The sequence below is a fragment of the Sinohyriopsis cumingii genome, unplaced genomic scaffold (assembly GCF_028554795.1).
Source record: "Sinohyriopsis cumingii isolate HCF-2022 unplaced genomic scaffold, ASM2855479v2 utg001522l, whole genome shotgun sequence".
Taxonomy (NCBI): Eukaryota; Metazoa; Mollusca; class Bivalvia; order Unionida; family Unionidae; genus Sinohyriopsis; species Sinohyriopsis cumingii.
This window is the reverse complement of record NW_028316011.1, coordinates 836,910-852,164: the sequence shown is the minus strand read 5'-3', so window position 1 is coordinate 852,164 and position 15,255 is coordinate 836,910. Positions and strand designations below refer to the sequence as shown.

The following is a 15,255-nucleotide window of genomic DNA, read 5'->3' as shown; positions in this document are numbered from 1 at the left end:
TGGTGTGCAGAACGTGTGCCTAAAATGCAAATTGTCTTTTTCTGCCAAATCTTTGTGATGTATTGTGTTATCGGTACAGCCATAGCCAATCTGAGTTTGCAACAAGAAGACAGACAATCGTGGACCATTTTATTGAGCAGTTGCATCGGTTACCTACTTCCCAATCCCTCCCTGAAATTCTCCTCGAACGGGAACAACGGGAACCTTGTGTCCAGTACCGGTGTCAGTGCCACTCACCACTCCAACAACAACAACAACAACAACAACAACAACAGCACCATTTTGGGCGAAGACACTCCTCTGACTTCCAGTTACCCTTCGGACAGCCCAAAAAATTTTATAATTATTATGAACCACCATAACCAATTTCACTTAACCTTACCCAGTGACAGTTCCATGGAGATGTTTCCCAACAACACTTTGTGCTGTTACACGGCCAAATTACCTCAGGCCATCCAATTAAATCACGTAGCTCATTGGGAAGTGGCTTTAGTGGAAATCATTCACCCGACCCAAGTCCTCAATGTCCTTCCCAATCAAAATGTTTTTTCAGTGGAAGTTCATGACGAGCAAATGCAACAGTACTTGAATACCCATGTAAAATATGAGAACAAAACACATCACTCAGAAACTTAAAAGTCGACCGATCGCTTGATCATTCCCCCATGTTATTATTTTAGTGGTCAACAACTGGTGAGCACCATTGCTTCCAGGTTTAATACCGTGTTTCTTAAAGCTTTGGAGAGTGTCATAAAGAGTGTCACCCTGGAGTACCATAAAGTAGCTCGTCGCCTCCTAATGAAATTTCCTGAGGGGAACAAAGTGTTGTCTTTTTTATTTTGTCCTGAATTGTTTGCCATGTTGGGCGGGGACATGGAGATGAGGATGAAAATGATCAAGAAAAACGAATTACCAGTCATTTCCGAGAACGATTCTTTTGCCAAGTTTTTTCGTTCCCCGGTAGAACTGAACCAGGGACTGAATTTGATTTTTGTGTACTCCGATGTTGTGGAGTATAACGTGGTGGGACACACCTCCGTACCGTTACTGCGTGTGATTCCTTTCAAAGTGGATTCTGCCACGGTCGCTGACGAGGAAGGTATAAACACTTATCACTTTCACCGCGAATTTGGACATCCTCACTATTTGCCCGTCTGCAAGTCTTATTTGGACAATGTCAACATTGCTATAAAAGGAGATCTGGGACAAAATATTCCATTCACCAAAGGGAAAGTTACGGTGAAACCCCATTTTCGAAAACGGTTCTCTAACGACCCGTAAGTCATGTATCCAGTGTACCGAGGAGCTGCTCAACAGCGAGGACACGGTTTAAGAGATATGTTAAAATCAACCTTTCGTTCCGTGGCGCCAGTGTTGAAACCGATGGTAACACAAGGGTTGCACGCATTGAAAGACGCGGAATCGACACACGGTAAAGAATTTCTCCAAAATGTCATCATTGACAAACTAAACCCTAAAGAAGCCTTCTTGAGAGCAGGCAAAAACTGTCTTGTTAAAAACCGGTAAAGACCTTTTGGGCCGACGAGAAACACCTATAAATGCCCTGAACGCTACCAAGTCAGGAATTCCCGCTTCCCTGAAGCCGCAGCAGGGACAAGACAGAAAAAGACGACGAAGAAAACACCCTTTCACCAGATTTCACACTTCTAAAGCTAGAAAGGCAAAGAAAAGAAGAACCGTTCGAGACATAGACGTTTTTGATTATTAAAGTATAGAGAAACAGAAAAATGATGCACCGAGAGTCTTGTGCCTGTTCCAAGGACAGCCCGAGGATTACATCGATCTCAATAGCTGTTACCTGTACCTGAAAGTCAAAGTTCTAGATAAGACTGGAGGTGCTATAGACGGTGACGAGAAAGTAGCTCCCGTCAACAATTTCATGCATTACTTCTTTAGTGGAGTGGACTTGTACTTGAATAAAAAACTAGTCAGTAGCAGCATGGATACTTTCCCTTATCGTGCCTACCTGGAAAATCTCTTGACGTACGGAATAGACACCAAGAACACTCATCTCAATGCCTGTGTGGTATCGGAACCTGATGATGCAGGCGAGTTTGAAGAAACCGAAATTAAAACAACCAAAGCACACAATGAGGGATTTGTAGAACGAAGAGACAAAATCAAAGAGGGAAAGAGTTTAGAACTGATGGATCGTTTGCAATTGGACATGTAGTTGCAAGAGAAATATTTGCTGAACGGAGTGAATGTCCGCTTGAGACTGAATCGCAGCAGTACCGCTTTCCGTTTAATGGCTGATAGTACCGATTACAAAACCAACATCCAAGAAGCCAGACTCTACGTACGACGCGTGGAAGTGTTACCTAAAGTGGGAAACGACATCAGTCACACGTTGAGCAGAACGACTGCCAAATATCCAATACGACATGTGGAAGTGAAAACGTTCATCGTTCCCACTGGACAACGATCCATGATCGAAGATCATCTGTTCCAAGGACAGTTACCCAAACGTTTAATCCTTGGTATGGTTGAGAATACAGCTTTCAACGGCGTCCACAATCAAAATCCTTTCCACTTTCAACACTTTGGCGTGTCCAAGATTGAAGTTAGTCGCGATTGCAAGACCTTGTGTACCCGAAATTTCGAGTCTGACTTTGACAAGAAGAATTACTTGAGGTCGTACTTGTCACTGTACGAAGCCACCGGACAGTTATGAACCAACAGCAGTCATGGTATTACGTAAGAGGATTATGCAGGAGGCTACACTTTGTGGGATTTTGATTTAACTCCCGACCAAGGCAGCGACGAGGGACATTTCCACCGTATAAAATCCAGTCAGATTCGTGTGGAAATTCAGTTTGCTTCAAATCTAATAGAGACGGTGAACGTCATCCTGTATGCAGAATGTGACAATACGATAGAAATCAACAGTTTGAGAGAAGTCATTCTAGACTATCAGAAGCCATGGAAGACTGTTATCCCTCTTTACCTAGTGGAGAAACTTTGGACATGGAATGTGAAGAGACCATGAAATTTTAACCCCAAGACAAAGACGAAGAACGATGAAGTCAAGCTGGCCAGAACAAGAAGCCCATTTAGTCTCCTGTTTCGCTACAGTCCTGACAGATAAAATGAAGGAATTGATCAAGGAAGATTGCTATGGATGTCACAACGATCATCCCAGTCAAATTCAGCACGATAAATATCTGATGTTGAGTCAAGAAGAAAAATTGGACGAGTATCTGGACAAAGCTTGGGGTCTCATCGAGATAGAATTCGTGTTGAATGAGAGTGGCAGAAAGGCTTGGATAAATATTCTTCTCCTCCATTAACGTCTCTGGGGATCCGTCGCATAGAAACTGTCTTTGACCAGAGTAAGAAGTCGGAGCTAAACGCCTTTTACTTGTCAGACATTTTCAAAGAGAAAGTCAGGATCGAATTGATCACTTATCATTACCTGTGAAGAAAAAAACAACACAAAACATGGATACCTGGGAACTTTATTACCTTTTGAACCATAGTTCGTACACTGCTTCTTGGAATCCTATCGTATGTGCTAAAGATGAACTCCCTCATCGGAAACCTCAAGACCATCAATCTTATGTGATCAACACGGACGACAGTCATCTTCCAGGAAACCACTGGGTAGCCGTCTACTTTCCTCAAGAAGGATGTGTGGAATATTTCGATTCCTATGGATTGCCTCCTTTGGAAGACGATATCATTGACTTTATGAGAAGACATGCTCAGACCACACGATTCAATAATGTGAAATTACACGACACAGATTCCTTGGTGTGTGGACAATATTGTGTGTATTTTCTGCATCATCGCAACCTCGGATATTCTTTAGAACATTTAGTGACTCATTTTGATCGTCATTCTTCTAGAAACGATGAGAAAGTAGATCGATGGTTTTGTGACCATTATGCTTATCTTTTGTCTCTAGCTAGGAAACGTAGTGTCCATCAATGGTTCAATGACTTCCAGCACTGGATATCACAATTTCATTCACAACATTGTCAACCCTGTTTAAAATAGAGTGTTACTTGAAAAAAAAATGTTTGTTATTTGATAAAATGTTTAATGTTACATTGAATGGTTATTGTTGAAAAAATTGGTTACTGGTTAATTATGAGTTATTTTTAAATTAAAAATGTTGTGTTTGAAAAATAATTGTCTTTGTCGATTGTTTTGCTATGGGTATCATGATTCATGCTCTTTGACTTCTCTCTATTCCTCCCATGACACTAATTTAACGTTCCGACCTGAAAACCGTGTAGGGAATTTTTCCTTCACGTCCGCTCTTGACCATAAAAACTGGGAAGTCACCAGTCTGACCATCCATTGTCGACTCATCCTCCTACGAGGACGTGCTCAAGATTAGCTAAGCTGAACGAAGCCTACGTGAATTTGCATCGTGTCAGACAAAGTCTGATACCAAAGCCGGAAGAGATAGAGAATATTAGAATGTTAAAAGTCACTGAAGACCTGATGGAAGAGCTCTTCAGAGAAGAAACTAACGAGAGAAAGACGAATGGACAGAGAAGAACAGACTTCAGAAACAGCAGAGAGAACAGAGAGAGCAGCAGCAACAACAGCAGCAGCTGAAGCAGCATCCTGAGAGAGGCTTTGTCGACTGTGGTGTCGACACGAAAGAGTTCTTCTCTTTCCGAAAAAGCAGACCTTATCCTGTGAGAAAGCCTGTCGTCATAGGAGGCCGCACTCTTAGGTCCTAAAAGATTGCCATAGCTTCAAGTTCACACAAAAAACAGCCCTTGTCAGGGCTACCTCATACTCTAGAAAAGAAATAAAAATCCATTGCCTATAATAAGTTAGAAAAAATTAGAAGTGCGTGTATAAGCACATGAATTATTTATCTTGGATAGAAAGTGAATGTATAGGCATTTTTTAAAATGTGGTTAATGCATTTTTTTTAAAATAGTGATGGGTAGTAAAATAGTTAGCGAGTGTTTCTTTTAGGTCCGCGCATTTTTAGGTCATGATCTAGGTAATATAAGTTTTGTGTCTTAGGGGATGTTTTCCTTCACGTCCGTACTTTTTATATAAATACGAAAACAGACTGCAGTCTGGCTACCCATTGTCAACGAGACAAGATTGAAGAATGAGTAGCAGTCTTGAAAAACTCATGGAACTCCAGATGCATCAGGAATACGCCAGGCACATACTGAATGAGCTGGCCGCGGAGGCTATAGTGGAAGACGCAAGGATGAAAGAGGAGGAGGAGCAGAGAAGGAAGAAAGAAGAGGAGGAAAAGAAGAGAGCAATCAGGTGATTGAAACCTGATTGTAGGGTGAAACCTGTGGTAAGGAATCCGCCACAAACACTTCCAGCGCCAACGACACAACAAGCACAGAGACCTGTCGCTCCAGAAATAGAGGTGAGAATACATCCTCGTTTACAGAATAGAAAGATGGAAGTCATCATTATCCCTGAAAGTGTAGACGGGGATAGTGAAGCGAATCAACCTGCCTCACCACTTCCAAGGACAAGAATAAATTGTGAAGGGGATTGGAGTAGACGTTGTGTCTGGGGTGCCAGACGTGGATGGTATCATCACTGACAGATGCCTCTGGAGTTAAAAAACCAGTCTTTTTCAGGGCTAACCAAAGCTCTAGAATATAAATACTATTAATTTTGCCAATGTATGAGTGTGGAGTAGTGTGAATATAAGCACTCACTCCTTTACTGGTATGATTGTGTGTTTGTGTTTGTAAGAAAACAAATACGTTTGTGTGGATAGTAGATTATTGGGGTTTGTAAGTTGTAAGGTATGTATGTGTGAATAATAGAGTGTGTGGTTATTAAACCTTCCCTTCTGTGTGGATGGCATGTTTTTATGGGTTTGATTTTTTACTGCTTCCCCTGTGTGGATAGTATATTTTGATTATGTTCATGCTACTTCTGTGTGTGAATAGTATATTATGGCTTTAATTTTAATACTTCGCGTGTGTGGATAATATTCTATAGTTATGTTATTTGTCTAGTCATTACTGTGTGGATAGTAGATAATATGAGAAGAGAAAAGTAGGGGATGTTTTCCTTCACGTCCGTGTTTTTCACATAAGAACTCATAGCGTTCGTCGTTCGCGCCATTCCACGGAATAAGCAGACGAGATGGAAGTGTCAAAATTGTTTAAGGATTTAAGGAATATTTGCTTTTGGATGATGGATGGGGAATATGTTATTGAGAGAACTGAAAGAGAATGGAAGATAAAAATCAGTCTTACCTATGTCAACGCAATGAACTTAGCCAGAGAAATGATAGAGGGACTAATAGAAGAAGAAGTCAAGAGATTGAGAGGGTTGATAAATCCCCCCTATGTCAGAGTGGGGACAGTAAAAGAGGCAATGGACAAGGTAACAGAAGTAAGACACTATTTGGAAGAGATAGAACATCCGTCAGAGTGGTCCTTTGTCAAAAGGGGTAGTGAAAAAGAAGAAAGTGGAAGAACAGATGAGATGTGTATTAGATGAGGAAGTAAAGAAGATTAAGGAGAGATGGTTAAAAGAGAGGAAAGAACAATGAAAGTATGCAATATCGAAAAATACTGAACGATTCTATGTAAAGTTAATGGAGAAAACAATGAGCATATAATAATAATATTTTAAAGTCAATAGACCCATCTAAAGACTATCGGCTATCATATTCCAAACATACGAACATTGACCAAACACAGTTATACTTATATCAATGTATATTAAGATCATAACAATTTGAAACATTTAAAAAGGTTTTGGATCCGAATATCTGGAAGTCACTGCCAGGCCTTTAATATGTTGTCTTGAATAGCAGTGTTAAAAAGAGGTTATATAGGTCCTTTATTTGATGTGACAAAGAAAAAATAATAACAAAAACGTGAATAAGGAATATTAAGTAAAAAGGATATTAAATATATGAAATCATTCCGAATATATTTCTAGTATATATAATGTGTAGAAAAACGTAATTTAGTTCAGGCATAAAAGTAGAAGATTTAGAGTCGAGTCACCAAGATAATTGTTTCTGTTTGATCTATTCTATTAGGCTGTAGTTATTGGCATTCTAAATTATTATATATCATGCCTGACAAAAATACACCACTGCCAATATGTATGACGCTCATCTCTCTCTCATAAAAATACAGCAAATTATACATGGAAAAAACAATTTTTGGTAATAATTAAATCAATAATATTAACAATGCTTGAAAAGGCATTGTATATCTATGTGGTGCAGTGAGACGTTAGAACGCTTGTTTACATGTATCATGCATTAATCAATAGCAATTACATTAGAAATCAAATTTGGTTAGCGCAGATAATATGCGTCGTGCACATAATTAATGTAAAGTGATTTTACGCCATCTCGTGCACTCTACACATCCATACACATTAACTATAACTTTGTCTATTATATAAAATGCATACATATTGTTTTTCATCACTGTCATTGAGATTTAAAACGTTGCTGCAAACATTGACAGAAAATCAGCTGGCTTGTTTTCAAAGACACGTTTATTGTTCTGAGATGTTGGTTTAATCATCATGTTTTCGTACGGTCCTTAACTTCTACGGCTTCAACCGAAGGTATTCGAATACACCTTGCAGATTATTGATTGAACGCAAATACAAGTAGTTACATCATCAAACCAGCTACTTTGATTTCTAATGTCTTTTTAAGTCCAGATGTTTTAAAAAGAATTGATGTATCAAAAAATTTGAATTTACACGAACAATATCCTCGACTTTTATTGCTGTTAGAACACACATACACACACACACAGACACACACAGACAGACACACACACACACACACAAACACACACACACACACACACACGCACATATATATAATTTTTCCATTGATATTTATGTAATGGTATTGGTTTATTCTCCTTGCAGATGAAAAAATGATTCCAAAGATAGTTCAACACAACTTTTTGGACGCAACCTTGGTCTTAGAGTGTAGAGTATCCAGGACGTCAACACTGAGTTTCCTATGGCAACTTAACGGATCAGTAATAGGAAACCACAGCAGATATTTTCAAAACGATACATTCTTATTTTTCACGAATTGGACACTTGACGACCAAGACAACTTATACCAATGTACAGACAATGGAACTGGGCTTGCAAGTGATTTATACAAGATAGAAATATGTAAGTTTGTCTACTTGGCACGTTTACACATCAATGTTATCTAAATATATTGGATTTTAGCATAGGTCACATAATATATTTTCTAATATTTCTATCCATAAATATCTATACTTTTTGCTCTTTTGATATTTTAATTATTAATGCATTTACTTTGGACCATATCTCTGTCTGCATTTGTCTCTCTTTCCATGGAATGTACACTACTCCTTTCAATGCTGTAGAGCGATCTGAGGACTTTCTGAGGAGAGTTACATAAAGTAATTCTGCAGATATGAATATACTTGATCAAAATAATTCATCTTGAAACGTACTGAAACTTTTAGCAGTTTGTGTTTAGCGGCACCCTTGGAAGAAATAATGTCTAAGGAGTTCTTCATCGATATATATACATATATAGAATATATGTATAGTATGTACGCTGTATGAATGATATACCACGAGATGTATACATTTTTCATTAAAAGGAAACGAGGCTTGCCCGAGTTTCCTTTTAATGAAAAATGTATACAACGAGTGGTTTATCATTGATACAGCGTACATATTATATATATATATATTATTTATACCACATCAACGTTTTCATTTTATATGGGAGATAAAACTGACGGCCACAAACAGCGCACGTTAGGGGAGTAAACTCTTCACAGCCCTTCGCATGTATGTACGCTCAAAAAAGAAGTTCTGTAGTTATTCATAATTTCCTGTACACTTCATTCATATTAATTTATATATGTTTCCTTTAGCAATATTAATGAAATGAAAACACAAGGCTGATAGTTAACATTCAAAATATTTTTAATAATGTGCATGCAAACATTGAATTTGCAGCATTCGTTGTCATGAACAGTAACAGTGCGGCCATTTGCATCGATAGCAACCGTACGATTTGAGCCGGAAATGTCAAAGTAATGAAGGAACAATAGGTAATTAAACAATTTAACCTTAACCACATTTCATTGATATCGTTTATGTCCATATTTCGCTATTTCTACTGACTGTCAGTGTCACTTTCAATAATTCTCCTACGTTTCCGCTATGTGAGCCCTGTTTGAGAATTCGCCTGTTGAAAGTTAACCCAGTTAGGGATCTCGTTCATGTTTTCCGTTGGGTTCATAACAAACTTATTTTGTACGGTGATGTTTGATCCGTAGAATGGGTTGGTGATAATCTTATTCTGCTGAATATTACACGTTTGGGAACTTGATATACTGAAGTCTGCAGCTGTGCAGCTGGAAATTTCTTTGTTGTGGGGGTGAGGGTTAACATCATTATTACTTGGGTGGCCGGTGTTGCTCAGGTAATTGGAGTACGTCTGTTGTTGTTTTTCACTAATGTTTGAGTAGCTGTTTATAGACTTCACGTTTTTTTTTGGCCAGAAATTTGCATGATATCAGTTGGGGGAATGTTTTTGTCTCTTAACTTCTGAATTAAGTACTTGCGGCTACTTGTGTTTGTTAATTTCTTTCTTTCTGTAATATTTACCTTCTCTTTAATTTTTTTCATGATGCTTCCAAGTTTGTTAATTACAACGACTTGTTTCCTAAACCATTTTGGGTTTGTCGCTGACATTGGCATAGTGTTGGGCGCAATATAGAAAGGATATTCACGTTGACACAAGTCTGTTGGTCTTAGCTCAGCATACCGTTTGTAGATAGCATGTGGATCTCTCTCTTTATTGCTTTTGTTTTCATACATCTTAGGATTAATATCCCTGATGTCCTTGACATTGTCTATTGTTCTTGTTTTTGTCTGACTTTCATTGAGTTCAAGATATACAAGGCCATTCACATTTTTCTTTAGTGTAACATCCCCACATTTCAGATTGTAATGTTCAGTCACTCCCCTCAAACCAAAATGTACAGAGTTGTTAAACCACAATGTGTTGACAGTGGCTTCATGTGTTTCCATCCCCATTAGTTTTTTACTATACAAGGCATTTATTTCTTCATCTGTGATCGGTTGACTCCGATTGGGTTTATTTCCTTTTCCTTTAGATTTTAAATGTTTTTGCTTTGTCCGAAGAGCTTCCCTTGTTAATGCAAAATTTGTGTCTGTTCCTCGCATGATTGTACTTGCATAATTTTTTATTTTAAGGTGGCGATCAATGGAGCTGATGATGCTTCTTAAGCTGTTCGGTTCAAACTCAGATCCATCTTTTCTCCTAACACTGAGTATAAAACAAGCCAGGTGCTGATCATATTCAGATGGGTTTATCTTGTCTAACTTTCTGAATTCATTTTTTGACTGCAAGAATTCTGTCACTAGCCTTACATCAAAAAGTGTCTTTTTTAAAGTGTTTTCATTCTGCTTACTGTCTATAAATTTCAGTATATCATCAGGCTCATGGTGTACAAATCTGTCTTCCCTAACACAATGATCATTTTCATTTACAAATGTCTCAGCCATGTCTCTATCAAACTCTCCAATTAACTCACAGTTTAGTAGATTAAATGTTGCTTCTTGATCTTGCTCCTTATCTGATGTCATTGTTTTCTTTTTTCCACAGAGTTGCAGTGTTTGATTATTGCCAGAGGGAGAGACATGAAACAGCAGTGTTGACAGAGATGACAGCAGACGACACAGGGTGGAGCTCAGTAATATTTATTTCCTGAATTGAGTATTGTTGTTTTTTTATATAAAAATGTTAGTTTCTATAAAATATTTTACAAGAAAACCATTATCTTGTTATTTTTTCCTTTTTATATGTAATATTACAAGAAATTCATATCCATGTTTAGAGAGTATAATAGCTATAAAAAACATCTTCATTATGCGTATTCATACGCCATGGGCAAATCACAATTTGATATACCAATACTATTGGTATATCAAGTTGCTTTATACCAACACTTCAAAGGCCATGTTATTTTTAATGGATGCGGTATATATATATATATATATATATATATATATATATATATATATATATATATATATATATATATATATATATATATATATATATATATATATATATATATATATATATATATATATATATATAATTCGGCACCTTTAGGAGCGAAGTCACTGAGTACAACTCTTAACTGATAATAATAATAACAATTATTATTATAATAATAATAGCAATAATAATAATAATTATACCTTTAATAATATTCCTTTGATATTTTTATTACATAAGATTGAGGAATGCTGGATGTCATCGAGAGTTATTGTGTGAAGGCGAGAAACAAGAAGATGACTTTTCTTCTAACGTATTATTAATTCGTTTAAAATGATTCCTAAATCGGTCTGACAAATTAGCAAATACTTCTAACAACGCAGAACTAACAGCAGTATAGGACAGCGATAAAGCCACAGATGTAAAATCCAAGGTTAAATAGGACGTTTTTTTTTAATTACATTGGATTAACATTTTGGAGTATGGCATGGACTAAAGATGGAAAATCCTACGACTTGAGGACAAAATTGTCATTGTTACTTTTGTGAAATAAACGTGAAATATTTTGTTCTGGGAACATTAGCTAATTTAAATAGCAAGACCATTTTGTGGCTCTTTTCTATATTTATGAATATGATATTGGTGATTGAAATCGACAATTCCTGCACAAACGGGAAACTCTTTGTTATTGGTAAGAAAATGCTGCCCATACGCTACATACCTTTGGAAAGGATATGTGAATAGTTTAATCGTCGAGAACTGATATGCAAAAGGTCTAATTCCAGTCAGAAGGTAATATTTGAGAATTAATTGAGCGTTAATTATGTTGGCTTATGCATGACTCAAAAGGTCTGTGTCAGTTTCTATTGTTATTGAAACAAAATTAATTGCTTGATATACAAAAAGATGTATATCTGGGATTGAATTGAGTGGTAGTACCTCTTAATTCTAAACTGTATATATGAACGTTGTTCAAACCTAACATCTTGATTATTTTAAGGACATTTAATGTTATTTAATTTAAAAAATAAATTCCTTTCCATTTAACCTTTCGTTAGATTGTACGAATGGTGAAATGTATGAAAAAGCGGCGTTATTGGGGCTTTAGGGTCATTGAAAGTTTAAGTAAAAACAATACGTTATTAAACATTGCAGATGTTTGGAAAATGGTCCACAATCCGGTGATTACCGTTAATGGGACATCAGACCATACAGATCATTTTATGCCCAGTATGACTAATTTGCCTTACCCAGGGACATTCCATGGCATCCGTCTCAAGCTGGTACGGCTTGTTTGAAGACATTTGTTTCTAGCCCAAAATGTGATTTCGAATAAGCTTTGCTGAGAGATAGACAATGGTGAACAGAACAAATATATAATGCATATATATCAATAGAAATGAAGAAACGAAATGTATAGTCTGCATCAGCTTTTCAGTTACTTTATATATGTTTTTCGACGAACTCGTATACCACTGCTTGCTTTCCTTACATTTAGGCCGAAGCTTTACCGTGAAATACAAATGAAACTGAGAAGGAAGGGACTAATTTGTTTGAAATGATGGTTTCTTTGGGGATTGAAATTTCTATTGGTTGCTGCAATGTTAGTAGCAACGTGGGTCGGTACAGCGTCAATGGGAATTAGCATTAAAATACCCCTTGGGTCGCTATAGCGTCAAGGGAAAATTAACATGGAGAAAAATCGTGGGTCGCTATAGCGTCAAGGGAAAATTAACATGGAGAAAAATCGTGGGTCTGTATAGCGTCAAGGGGAATTGAACATGGATAAAAATCGTGGGTCTGTATAGCGTCAAGGGGAATTGAACATGGAGAAAAAATCGTGGGTCGATATAGCGACAAGAGGAAATGAACAGGGGATTTATTTTTTAAAAATTAGAAAAATAAATAAAAAAAAATAAATAAAAAAGGGTTGGCAATTGAAAGTAGATCTCTTTTTGAGAAATGTGGGTGGCCCTGAAAAGGGCCTTTGGGTTTCTTCTTCTTCTTTTATTTCCTCCACTTCTTCATCCATCCCCTGATCTTTTCTAATAATCCTTTCTTCTTTTTCTTCTTTATATCTGACTCCGGTAACCAATCAGGATGGTCCAACTCTCTAAACTTCGCCTGTATCTTCATCCAATTGTTGTTAAGCCTCTCAAACTCTTTCTTTTTCTTTTTGTTTGCCTCATCTTTTCTTTCTTCCCTCCATCTCTCTTTAATCTTCTCTACTTCTTCCTCCATTACTTTTCTCATCAGATCTTCCCCTTTCTTCATCTTGTCCAACCCCCATTTTACATTCCTCCACTCTGTCCAGTACAATATCTTTTCTAGGAAGCACCGGACTTGGATGACATGATCCAGTGCTTCCTTCAAACTTCCCACTCTGAAGTAAGGTGAGTTAATGAAGCCTCTTGACTTATTGACTTCTTCTTCTATCTTCCCTGCTATGATATCTCTTGCTGTCTTTAGGCCTTGAACTTGACTAGTTAACAAGTCTTTCATATCTCCATGCCTCCATTCCTTTTCTATTCTTCCTACAACATATTCTACATCCATTATCCTACATCCATTATCCAAAAACAGATGTCTCTCAATAGATTAAATAAAACTGATACTTGAGTCATTTTGTCAGTTATTCCTTAGAATGGTTCTAACATCAAACTTTGTAGGTTCTTATAGTTAAAGCGCGGACGTGATGGAAAACATCCCCTAAAACAAAATTGATATTACCTAGATCATGACCAAACAACGCGCGGACGTGAACGAAAACATCCCCCTACTTTTCTTATTTCATATAATATACTATCCACATAAGTTGAAGCAGCAATAAACAAACCACTAATTTCTATTCACCCACGCAAAACATTAAAATTCAACCCAAATCTACTATCCACACTAACTTACGTGAGCGCTTACAAACAAACAAACACACACACACACACACACCAATAAAAAAGAGCCAGTGATTATATTCACACTACTCTACATACACACATTGGGAAATCGATTGTTATTTCTTTTCTAGAGTACTGGGTAGACCTGAAAAGAGCTGTTGGGTTGTTTTTGAACTCCATGGCACCTGGTTAATGATGGCACCTTCCAGGTCTGGCACCACACACACATCTTCTTCCCCATTCACTTTTCACTCTTTTTTTGGGGAGAGCAGAGGCGGGATAAGTGGCTTCAGAACCCCAGTCTTCTGTCTCTGGGATTCTGAAATTTCTTCTCTCCTTTTCTTCCTCTTCTTTGTTTCTTCTCTCCTCCTCTTCTTTGTTTCTTCTCTCATCTTCTTTCATCCTTCCCTCTTCTACGAGGGTCTCTGCAGCCAGCTCATTCACTATGTGCCTGGCATATTCTAGGTGCACATGCAGTTCCAGCAGTTTCGCTAGTCTGGTGTTCATTCTCTTGATCAATCAACAAGTGTAGCTAGACTGCCGAACGATTTTTAATTGATACTAAAAGCGCGGACGTGAAGGAAAGCATCCCCTAAGACAAAAGTTATATTACCTAGATCATGATCAAACAACGCGCGGACCTAAAAGAAACACTCACTCACTTTTTTATACTACCCATTACTAATTTAAAAATTTTCATTAATCACTTCAATATACTATCCACATACGCAAAGCAATCCAATCAAACCCCAAATCTACTCCACAAACGTCAAACAGCAAAAAAAAAAAAAAAAAAAAAAAAAAAAAAAATATGATCATTATCTACTATTCACACAAACACATACAATCACACCAGAAAAGAGTTAGTGTTTATATTCACACTACTCTACACACACACATTGGCAAATCGATTGTTATTTCTTTTCTAGAGGTATGGATAGCCCTGAAATGGGCTGTTTCTTTTTGTTTGTTATGGCAATCTTTTAGTTTCTAAGAATGCGACGTCCTCTGACGATAGACTTTCTGACGATAGGTCTGCTTCTTCGGAAAGAGAAGAAGAACTCTTTGGTGTCGATACGACAATCGACAAAGCCTCTGTCAGGTTCAGGTTGCTGCTGCTGCTGCTGTTGTTGCTGTTGCAGCTGTCTCTGAAGTCTGTACTTCTCTGTCCATTCTTCTTTCTCCCTGTTCACTTCTTCTCTGAAGAGTTCTTCTATCAGGTCTTCAGTGACTTTTAACATTCTCACATTCTCTATCTCTTCTGGCTTCGGTATCAAACTGTGTCTGACCCTATGCAAATTCCCGTAGGCTTCG

The 15,255-nt window shown here is 37.4% G+C and overlaps 1 protein-coding gene and 1 pseudogene across 1 annotated transcript in view; one reads left to right on the top strand and one right to left on the bottom strand.

Moving 5' to 3' along the window:
- The window catches only part of LOC149772048 (uncharacterized), a 30,197-nt gene extending 21,132 nt beyond the window's left edge, over positions 1 to 9,065 (top strand). The window contains exons 2-3 of the mRNA XM_089947946.1: positions 7,885 to 8,142; positions 8,971 to 9,065. Coding sequence (XP_089804072.1) covers positions 7,885 to 8,142; positions 8,971 to 9,032 — 320 coding nt within the window. The 3' untranslated portion in view covers positions 9,033 to 9,065. The remainder of the gene's footprint in view (positions 1 to 7,884; positions 8,143 to 8,970) is intronic.
- Positions 9,066 to 9,175: 110 nt separating this feature from the next.
- Positions 9,176 to 10,880, bottom strand: LOC149772047 (uncharacterized protein KIAA1958-like; annotated as a pseudogene).
- Between the last annotated feature and the right edge of the window lie 4,375 nt (positions 10,881 to 15,255).